Source organism: Manduca sexta, chromosome 9 (genome assembly GCF_014839805.1).
Source record: "Manduca sexta isolate Smith_Timp_Sample1 chromosome 9, JHU_Msex_v1.0, whole genome shotgun sequence".
Lineage (NCBI taxonomy): Eukaryota > Metazoa > Arthropoda > Insecta > Lepidoptera > Sphingidae > Manduca > Manduca sexta.
Genome location: NC_051123.1, coordinates 11,458,188 through 11,469,742, shown reverse-complemented (window position 1 = coordinate 11,469,742; position 11,555 = coordinate 11,458,188). Strand labels below are relative to the sequence as shown.

The window sequence follows — 11,555 nt, the reverse complement described above, 5'->3', positions numbered from 1 at the left end:
CATATTTAATTCGTTTATTTTTGATTATTAATAAGAACCTCACCTTGACAGTAACTTTATCATTACCTACACCCGCGACGCTGTGCGAAATTTTATTTTCATTATTTACCTCTCCCTGTCATATTTCTTTGTACACCAAAGACACGAAATAATTTATTTAATTTATTAAAACGAACAACTCACACAACATTAATGCCTGATTGATTATTTTTTAGCTGTCATAGACTTTTATATGTATAATGTGGCAGTGCTAATAAATAAATAAATTGATAAAAGCTTTCAAACAAAAAGCTAAATGTTGTTTCAATTACGAGTCACAGCATGTAAAATGAATGAAAGAATAAAACAGGGTAAAAAGGGGAGGGGCTTATGATTGATGATGAGATATATTATAATGTGTGATGTTAGCCGCAGAATCTTATTTTTTTTATATTAGCACGGCAAAACGACCCACTTCATGGTAAATAGAGTAGTTTCGAGTCATGAGAGATGATTACCTATCACCAGTCGACACAATTATATCGGCCTGTTCGAAATCGTATATACACAGGCTGATTCCGGAACGCGACTCACGTGAGCCGATATGGCAGGTTTTACACCTTGTTTCCTACTGCGTTTCGACAACGGGCGAACAATTATTCTAAATATATCTCATTACCACCTCTCAAATGCAGTTATATTTTTAATCGTATCTGAATCACCTCAGGAAAGCCTTGTTATTTATCTTTTGTTCACAGCAGTAATTACAAAATTTAAACTTTCTACTTTCTTATTGAATTTCGTATTTATTCGGGTGCTTTTTTGGTACATCTAAGGGCCTTTTGGTGTCTGGCCTCAAACATTCATTCACACGTTTTTTATTCTCCATGACGAAAAATTCTTTATTCGCTGTCATTTTCAGGAATGTTTCTTCTGCAAATAAAATATAAACAACTGTAATTATTGAAAAAAATGCATTGAACGGACAATTAAGTCGTTATATTTCACTTACAGTTTTTAAAGCAGCAGAAACTAATGAAATTTAAGTTATAGATATGTATTTTTACATCAGTTAACAAATGGCGCTACCATACCTTTACACTCTTCATAGGTTTTGTAACTACCCCCAGATTCCTTAGGGAGCGCTGCCACGTCTATGACATTCTTAATGCTCTTGGGCCCATCCTGATGTATGTTGAACACCTCTAATAGGTCGCTACGTACAAACTTTTTCACCAACGTCAATAAGTAGTCAATGAAGAATGGTGCGTTGAGAATATGTATGCTTTTTATTTTGATAAATATCGCTTCCTGAAAATAGAGTAATATTAATTGACAAAACATCGCCAGCTGGTTTATTAATTCTTTGCTTAGGACATGTCTGTTCATTTGTAATTCTTGAATCAAGTAAGGTAAACATGATAAGCCTGCATGATCCTATAGCGTTAACTATAAAGCCGCGCTTTATTAAATGTTCTAACATACTTACATCCAAAAATGTCAAGAACTGCCGTACAGTCTCCATTTCAAGTTTAACGATATGTCCAAATTTTAATCCACTTAAGTCGTATACTATGATCAGACCAGGCCATGTACCTTCTTCGTATTGCCACAGCTCTAACAGCATTAATACTGCCCTGAGGACATTTTTTTTTAAATATAATTTTCAAAGGTAGTAACCCAGAATCTTGAGTTATAAAATTTTGCTTGGCATTATGCTTCTCATCCTGATATCGCACATTAGATAAGGTTTCCAATGATCAGTTGTTATTGACGACAGTTTTTGAAATATTTGTTTTCAAGTCTTGAGAAGGAGTCAAGGTCTTTTATAATAAAATTGGTACCTTACCTTAGGGATTCCTGGAATAAGTAATTTTTGGGGTCTGTGTCAAGGAGTCGTGTGTATAAAATTGCATCGCCATCTTTCGTACGCGTTGGCAACGGATTTAGCAATCTAGAAGCAAAACGTTAGTGTAAATGACACTAGATGTTATAGGATATAAAGAATCTAATTAAAAACTACTGAAGACTTCATCTCAACGCGAATGTTTAGGCTCCATAAAGTTAGAAACTATGAGCCCTTTACAGAATATCGTGAAGTGAGAGCTACATAGGCATAGCTACATAGAGTACTGTGTATCGAAGTTATGCATTCGCGTCCATGATTCTATTAGAATAATGACTATGTACGGTGGGGATGACACAATATCAGGCGATCTGCTAATATACAAATATTATTTTTTTGCCGCTATACCAATACATAAATTTGCATGCTGTGGTCTCCTATAATTGAAGAGGCACATCACGCTGTTAATTGTAAAAATGCTACGACATTGTTTTTATTATAAGCCGTGTATCCTTCGTTGGGGGTCCTTAAATAAATAAATAAATGTTTGCCAATCTTTGGTATTAAGTAAAACATTACCTTAAATCCTTCTAAAAATTATACGTACACCCTTTTTAAAATCAATTCTATTTTATCATCGACGACACGGTTTTTGAATAAAGCAGTGAAGTTGGTCTTCATGGTGTAGTGCGTGTCGAGCAGTTTCTTGGTGCTCTCCATGCAGCGCTTGCAGCTGTGGAACGACAGGATCAGGTCCAGATCTGGAAATTTCAACCGTTGGTAGTACTGAGGAAATGCATGAGAATATTGATGAAAGTGGAAAAAAGGAAAGACGCGTGACAGAGTGGCAATAGTCTTTACCTACCCTTGTATGATACAGGTGTGATATATGAATATAGGCATCTACCACAAATTATATGATGCCTACGTATTTTGTTAATATCCGAGGGTTTATGCGTGTGTGTGCAGAAAGCAGGTCACCTATACATACCCCATTAGGTATATTTGTAACAAAAGTTTTGATTATAGATTATTGCTACGTCTAGTTTTGTAATTTTTGTGTTTGATCATTGTAAAATATTGTTGAACCGTGTGACAATAAAAAAGACAAAGAAATCTTTTTGTATTTTGCAACTTGTTCGAGAAATTAAGCTGTCGTCTACGCAGTGCCTAAAACTGCGGTTTAATATATCTATAGATTTCTATAAAGTTGTAGGGAACTCATTGGTAACTTCCAATGTAAATGGCCTCTTATCTTTGAGATATTTTAAGAACAATGAATACGAACTATCTACAAATTAATAAGTAAGTGTTAACCAATTTACAATCGGATGCTCACGTAAGGTTCATTCGGATGAATCAGTTGAATATTTAAATAATAACACTCATTGCTATAAGAATTAATGCATCAAGGGGTTAATCAAATGAAAGGGAGAACCAGTTAAAGTTATCTGAATTTAACCTAACGCGAGATTCTAATAATGGAACTGAAACGGGAAACTTCTTTCAACTTAATTTTACCTGTGATGTGTTGTGGCAGATGCGGCTGCGTGGCGAGCCACTTTCGCAACCTCGCAATGTCCTGCGGAGTGATACCAGTCCGCTTCTTGTACTCCTCCTCTAGGGGAAAGCTGCGAGCTACGTAGGAGTTCATACCTTGAAAGATCATGCAAATGTAATGAAAGACATTGGCAGATATGTTTACAACCTTCCATATTTACATTAGAACGATTATAATAATATTATGAATATCGCAATGTTTTAAATTTTAATTTAATACTGAAAACGATAACATCAAGGCCAGAAGGTAATGTATGGACACTTGTTAAACAAAATTTGACAATTTATTTTAATTCTCACACAGTTTTGCATATCAATGATCGTGTTTGTAATATCTTGGATAATATCTGTTCTCAGTAATTTAATGATTTCTTATGTTTACGCGAATGTTAGACAATAATATTAAACATTTTTTCGGATTTTATCGCGGTTTCACTTAACATACTACCACGAAGGCTGTAGTCTTCGAAACGTCGGGAGAAATCTGAAGTTTGATTTATTCTCAGTAATTTATTAATTTATACCTACTGTATTTACTAAGCTTTAAACAGAGTAAGGATCTTGTAAGACAGTTAGTCAGGATAGTTATCACATTTTTTTTTTGCTTACCACTATCAGATATTATAATATAATATAATAATATCAGCCCTGTATTATATACTATCAGATATAAGCTACGCTAATTACTACCAACCCAAACGGACTCCTCTACAGCTTCCTACCTATAATTAAAAAAGTATGTTTCCCTATCTTTAAAACAAAAGTCAGATCAGTGCTCGCAGAGACTCCTTGGTGTTCATCGTTCAGTGTCATGATGCTTGTAGCTGAAACTGGCTTACAAGTGTTACAGTGGTGGGTGTAAGGACGGAAGCGTCTGGTATCTTTGCTAATAGCATACTCGCCTACAACTTGTATCCCCTAATGTGTAGACAAAGACGCAACTAGCATACCCACTTTTTCACCAAGTGACATCCAACCAATATTATGGGGGGCGAGCTTATCCCCATCTTGGCTACAAATTTCTATACTGCGCTGATGCTGAGCAGGAAAACCCAATATCACTTAGAGTCCCGGGCTTCGAACCTGAGACCTGAACTGTAGAGGTACCGGGCGCGCTATACAACTACAGCACTCAGGCAGTCTTAGATACTATTTTGGTGCAATTTTGATAAATAATTTAAATAATGATTACGAAATAACGAAGAATTCAATATAATTAATCACATATATCCTTTGCAACAAAATTTACACTTTTAAATCTTCACCATTAGCAACGGAATGTCTATTGCTGAACATAGGCTTCCCTTAAACTTTCAAACCTGCTAAATAATATGTTGAATAAAATAAAAACTTACTTTATTAGTCCTGCCACTTCCAACAGCCAAAATAAAACTAAAATATTTTAAAGCAAGGTTAGCCTGTTCACACAAAATATAACCATTATTATAATATGTCGTTGGAGCTATAATCGTCAATTGTCACACGGGTCAAGATTGTTAAATACGTCATTTATTTTTTAATGTTATTTACTTAGTATTTTGAATAAATTCTAAATTATATTACTTTCAAAGAACTAAAGTTAAATTTTAATCTTGACTGAAAATAAAAATGAAAAAACCAATTCGTACGACTTGCTAATGAAACATCGGTAAGAAGTATTTAAAAAAAATCTTCCTTTAGATGAAAATCAAAATCATGTTATAGGTTTTTTTTTTAAGATTGCAAAGCTACGTTGAATTTGATGCAAATACGACAAAATACAAAGAGTGTTTAGATGCAACTGAACGATGATTAAAGTTATTATGGCACTGCGTAGATGTTATCAACTTGATGCAAGTGACTAGGGTCTTAGACGTACAACATAAAATGAGGTCGTAATGCTGTCAATAATATTATACTGTCATCTCAAAATATTTGTCGTACAACGATAGTGCAAATAATAACTTATATTACACAGTAAAGTCCGGTACAATTATTACGTAAGCAGAATTTTAGTATTTTCTAACCGTCTCGTCCCATTGTCAACAAAAGTAAGCAAAACTGTTATCCCACTCTACCATGCGTACATGACGATAGCTACATATAAAGTTTACAAAAAAATGTATCTTATTTATTTATCAAAGACAACACATACAATACATTTTTATACAAAGCTATTATAAAATATATAACGGCGTATGCTTATCTTTTGAAGGTATCTACAGCTTACATAAGAATTTCATAGATCTACATTAAAAAGTAATATGATGTTGTATTATTAATATTTTATAGACAATAGTTACAAGTTGAGCATTTATGTATCTATGTCCAGAACGCACACGCACATTATGGTATTTATGGTACTTTTTATAAATTACTGATTTAATTTGTTTCTTAAAAGCAAAATACTTATCAAAGAAGATGTCCACGTCACTGAACTTCGGCAAATAATTATAAGCTCTTATCATCCTATTTAAGGGTGAGAGACGGTCTAAATTAGTTCGATAAGGTTTTTCTTTAAATAATTTATAAACTGAGGATCTCGGTAAATGCCTTGGAGTAGAAATATTGATGACGTAGTCACTGTTCAGACCAACCGTTCCCCATGTCTTCGAGAATAAGCAAACTACAGACTCCACAGCCTCCTTTGGTGGAAACGTAACACTTGAACGCCCTCTAAAGTGATGCAACCAATTTCGCAGTAATATAATAAAAAATCTCACAAAAATATATCGTGGACCAAGAAAATTCTAGAACAAGATTAACACTTTTTACACGTACCTATGCTTTTATTTTCTTGCTTCTCACTGGATAACCTACACTCATAGAAGCTTACATTCCATTCGCTTCGTCAAACGCTCGCATTCACAAAAGTTAAATATAGAGAAATGCTATGATAAATAGTTTGTTTCGCAACACTTAAAAATTTCAATGAAAACCTTTGCAATGCGTGGTCCCTCGTTGAGGGGACGTGAGACGTTCATTTGGCTGTCAGATAAACAAATCCAAAGAAACATAGATTTTTTTATTGTTTTGTAGTAGTGTTTGTGAATACAGGTATGAGGTTTACAAGTTAAAAAAACAAATGGAATTTATTAATATCGCATTTATTATAAAATCAGTCGATCTCGAGTTGTTTGAACGTGCCCTCGACGCTTCCGAAGATGTCAGTGATGGTCTTCGGTTTGCCAGGACGCAAAGATTCCTTCACTCGCTTCTTGTTCTCTTCTACGAAGAAGTCTTTGTTCGCCCTCATCATCGCTTGCGTCTCTTCTGCAAAGAATATTTATGGATATTTACTATTTACCCGCTTTTCCATATAATTATGCCCATTTTAGAATTTAGTTATAAAATATCTAATTTAGATTTTTTTATAGAGAATTCTCAGATACCTTCTTTCCTAACAATATTCCATATTTCGGACTAAAACGAACGATAACCGCCAGTTAATATGAAAAAACTTAGAAAAGTTAACGATGTGTGTTTTGGAAACGGAGTTTGAACCTGCAATGAACGTCTTGGAATTCCGTTCTACTCCCAACTAAGCTATTGCTGCTAGACCAAATTAAAATTTCTAAGAATATTATTTTTTAAATTATTAAGTTTCACCCTAGAGTCTAGAATTTGTGCCGTGTACTGGTTGCACCTCTGCCTACCGCTTCTTGAATAAAGGCGTGACGTGTGTGTTCTTAAAATACACTTTTGCGTACCAGTAAATTAATTCTCATTAAGAGTCTACGGTGCTAATTCTGTGTAGGAATACAAACATTGGACTGATTGGTCCTAATCAAAAGTCGCTAATACGTACCTCTAAGTTCCTCAAGAGTTTTATAATTTCCTCCAAGTTCCTTCGGTAGTACCTCAAGGTCCACGACTTTAGTAATTCCGCTGAGGTCCCCAGCTTGGTGGATCGTCACCAGGTCAATAAACTCTTTAGTCATGAAGTTTCTCATGATGGCATTGAGACGGTCCATAAATGTTGGTGCGTTTAAAAAGTGCACGCCTTTGAGCTTCGCTAGCAGTGCTCCCTGGAATTTATGGATTAAAGGATACACTTATATTATCCTTCAGGTATAAAAAGGAGCTTGTGACAGGACGGTCTTTAAGTCTGTAGGGTAGGCCTATGTTTACCAGCAGTTATTTCTTTTCATGATGTTATCTTATAACATATGAGTTCAGGCGAAATTCACATTTACTCGTCCTAGCGTGATGAGCACCTCACCATGGTTGATAAAGCACTATCTATATATATAAGGCTAAGCACAGAAGCTGTCAATTTTCTAGCGAAAAACATTACGTTACTATGAAACTAACAGTTTAAACTGAAATTACTAATCTTGCTGTCAGATTTATGATGGTTTAAATTTCAAAATTTGGTCCCTGAGGCAGTAGTATCAACATAAGTTAATGAATGTTAACTCCTACTAATATCTTTTTAGCAAAACTGAATTCTCAAAATTGAGATTGAATTCAGTCACATGCATAACAACTTTACAATCGTTAACTTTTATCGAGACTGCCGCCTCTGGTGTTCAAATTGACGATCTCATGTATTTCTCCAGTTGTTACAGCACAGTTAAACCAATGAAGTAAGTACTCGCAATATAATTACTCGTGTCGATACGTTTGACCTTTAAAATTGTTTTATGGTTATTGTTTAAAACAAAGTCTATATTATGATCATAGTCACTAATCACTATTATATATAATGTGTTACAATATTATTACAAACTACATTTAGTTTGTAACGCTATCCGTGGTTCGCTGGGTACGATTCTACATAGTTTTGTCGACTGGCCACCTCTCTACAATCTATCCAATCCGTGGCATCTACGGCTGAATTAATTGCGTTGGAAAAACCTACATGATGTGCAAACTATGATACGAACCCAGCGTCTCCCAGTCCAAATCCTAAAGGAGCTAATACTGTGATAAGTATACTTCAACATATACAAAGTGATTCAAAAATTGATGCTTTACCGGGAAATAAACAACGAACTGCCTTATGTTCTCCAGGTCTAGTTTGGACAGGAGTCCTACTTTAATCCCGTGTAGGTCGAACAGAAACATGAAGCCGGGCCAGGTGCCTTCAGCGTACTGCCAGAGATCCAGCACCATGAGCATTGCTCTGGAAAATTAAATACATTTCTTTAGCATTTATCTAATGTATACAACGCATGAAACGTATGTTATCAATATTCCAGAGAGAGGTGCAATATTGGGTAAATCAAAACCAGCTTTAATAAATTTTTAATTTCATTTCATTTAAAAAGTGAACTTTTATCCTGAAATTGAGCGAAATAAAATTATGTTTTAATTCTTATTTATGTTCAGTTAGCGACAAAACTACCTGAACAAATTTACTTCAAAGTGCTTGTACATTGACTTTAATCGATATATAATTTTATTCTTTATCGAAATTAAGGAAATCCTTTGAAGTTTATTTTAGTGAATAAAAACGATGAATGATTTCTTATAGTTTTCGAAATTTATCGCAAATTAAATTTGTAAAATATTCCATCGTTGAAAAATGTTGGTAGATATAGTAACTTTGACTTTTCGGACGACCAATACTTCAGCCTCCCCTGTGACTATAAAGGCTGCAAATTCTGCGATACGTCGAGCGATAATACTAGTATGAAAACCGCAATAAATTCCGAACAACAGTTTTATTTCAATAAAAAATGATTATTGACAAGGACATAAAGTTTAACGACGACGACGATGATGTTTATCTATGCATGTTTATATTTTAGACTGTAGTGTTAAATGAGAGACAAGATTTTATAATTAATCTATGTAACTAAATGAGACAAGAAGACGTTTGCTAAACGGTAACTACTACGACTATCATAAGCATAGCAACCGCACAATCTTTAAGTCTTTGCAAAAGCAAATGCCTGAACTTCAGATCCACTTTGGACTTCGAAGGTTTTACAAACTGCTCTAGAGGTTACTAAAGTTAGAAAAGCAGTGCAAATAGCTTTACCTGATCGATGATGGGAAGTCGAATTTGCTGACATCCGTATCAATCATGCGACCGTACAGTATCGTGTGGCCTTCTTTAGAGCGACCTGGGAGAATGGTGATCAATCTGAAACATTAAATAAATGATGTATTCCATAGCTTTAACTGTCAATCTTAACATCTTAACGTATCTAAAAATGTTATCAAGTTTAACCGTAATATATTAACTCTCAAATTGACCACACTTAAGGACCTGACAGCAAATACTGGAGTTTTAATATAATGGCGATTCTTGAAACTGCAACTTCATCAACCTATTGGACCCGGACTTTTATTTTTGTTTAAGATTGTATAATAATAAATATAGATAATAATATCCGGTTCATGAAATATGACGCGTTATTGCCTCGCTATTCTTGACTTGATCATCGGTAAAACTAAAGGGTTTTTGGTGCTGAGTTGAGACGCCTTGCGTGGTAGATAATTTGGTAAAACTATACGTTCAAAAGGAAAAAAAAGATGTAATAAGCCTATAAAAAGGTCATGAAAACTCACACAGTATTTAATACAGTCTCTATTTTCTCGTCAAGAACTCTATCTTTAAAGAATGACGCAAAAAGTGTTCTTAGAGTGTACTGGTTGTCCAGCTCCTGCTTAGAGACTTCGATACTGCACCCATATCTATGGTATAGCAGGATTAGGTCCAAATCTGGAAAGAGGTCTCAATGTACAGTTACTCACAAAAGTACCTAAACATATTCAAAATTTCAAATCGTTTCTACACATTGAGTTTAATTTATTGTGTAAGTAAAAGAAACTCTATTTTATTTTTGTGATGAAGAAAACCGTGATAAAAACACAAATGTGTTTAGCTTCTTTTATGGGGGTGAATGTATAGTCCATTAAAAATAATCACTAATTTATGAAGTTTGAGATAATGCGCATGATTCAGTTACTTTTTTAATCACTGGTGCACTTCGTGCTCCTGCAGTGTACTCGATGTTTATAGATGTCAATGCTCATACTATATATTCTCAATCTCTTAAGTCCGTTATTGCACTTTGACTGCATGGCGAGCCACTGCGGAACCATGTCCATCTGCTTCTTTTACTACAATATCCAGAATCCAACTCGTAGGAAACTATGCACTCGACTTTTACCTACCTGTGATATGTTCTTGCGGCAGATGCGGCTGCGTGGCGAGCCACTGTCGCAGCCTCGCAATGTCCTGCGGAGTGATGCCCGTCGGCTTCTTGTACTCCTCTTCCAGCGGGAAACTTTCCACTCGACTCATGTTTACTGTTCACATTCAAAATACTAGTGTCCGGTAGAGTTCAGATGCAATTGTTATCATATTATTATTAAAGCACGAGGACAATGGCAACCAGTATCTTATCTGTCGATAAGGTATTAAGCTACATTGTAATAATCAGGTATTACAAAATATTTAAGGCGATAAGTAAACGGTACTGCGCGCTGCACATCTGCGCGACGTGTGGTCAAGCGAATTTGATCTCTATGTCTATATAATCCTCAGAAATGCGAAGTTACTGCGCCTTCGCGCGATATTACCTCTTGTACCGTGGCTTAAGTCTGAATACCTGCACATTGTTTTTGCTTATAGAAATTGGCTGAAAATCTGATTAGGTACTCTCCTACTGGTAACTGTTAATAATTGTCATCTGCACTTTAAGGGTGCATTGAAAAATGTAGCTTTGTGTTTGAATTACGATAATTATATTTTATCAATTTCTTTATGGTTATTCGACATTATAATGTTTAATTTTTTATATTATTCCAGAGTTAGAGACACTAGTTTATTCAGTATTTTGTTTTCAGTGAAAATTATCTCAAAAGATAATTAAAGGGGGAACCGTGAGTTATTTTCTTTTCAAATATTTACCAATGAATGAATGAATTTATTAAATCTCATTTCTGCAACATAAGTAATTAAGAATTAACCTAGTAATAGTGAGCCAGCGAAATCTACTTAACGAAATAGTTTTTAAGAAATTACATTACGAATATTCTGTTTCATCTTTCCTTATATTCTATGATAGAACAAATGTATTAAGACAACAAACTAACAGATAAGACAGAAAAAATCGCAATGATATTACGTTACAACTAAATTATATCTAACATGGATTACATTTATTTTGAGAAACACTAATTTTCGACAATATTCTATTCATACCATTTTTGGTTTGTACATACAAAATAT

General features: G+C 34.5%; 2 protein-coding genes across 2 annotated transcripts; both read right to left on the bottom strand.

Moving 5' to 3' along the window:
- Positions 1 to 5,345, bottom strand: LOC115442416 (alpha-tocopherol transfer protein-like). Its single transcript, XM_037436610.1, has 7 exons — positions 4,741 to 5,345; positions 3,347 to 3,481; positions 2,433 to 2,586; positions 1,829 to 1,933; positions 1,469 to 1,616; positions 1,074 to 1,290; positions 1 to 912 (listed from the first exon to the last, which is right to left on the bottom strand). The coding sequence occupies exons 2-7, from the start codon at positions 3,477 to 3,479 to the stop codon at positions 770 to 772; spliced, it is 900 nt and encodes a 299-aa protein (XP_037292507.1). The 5' UTR covers positions 3,480 to 3,481; positions 4,741 to 5,345; the 3' UTR covers positions 1 to 769.
- A 1,109-nt stretch (positions 5,346 to 6,454) lies between these two features.
- On the bottom strand, positions 6,455 to 10,720 carry LOC115442411 (alpha-tocopherol transfer protein-like). Its single transcript, XM_037436956.1, has 6 exons — positions 10,496 to 10,720; positions 9,887 to 10,040; positions 9,354 to 9,458; positions 8,345 to 8,492; positions 7,173 to 7,392; positions 6,455 to 6,637 (listed from the first exon to the last, which is right to left on the bottom strand). Exons 1-6 carry the CDS (start codon positions 10,623 to 10,625, stop codon positions 6,483 to 6,485), a joined length of 912 nt encoding a protein of 303 aa, XP_037292853.1. The 5' UTR covers positions 10,626 to 10,720; the 3' UTR covers positions 6,455 to 6,482.
- Positions 10,721 to 11,555: the final 835 nt, after the last annotated feature.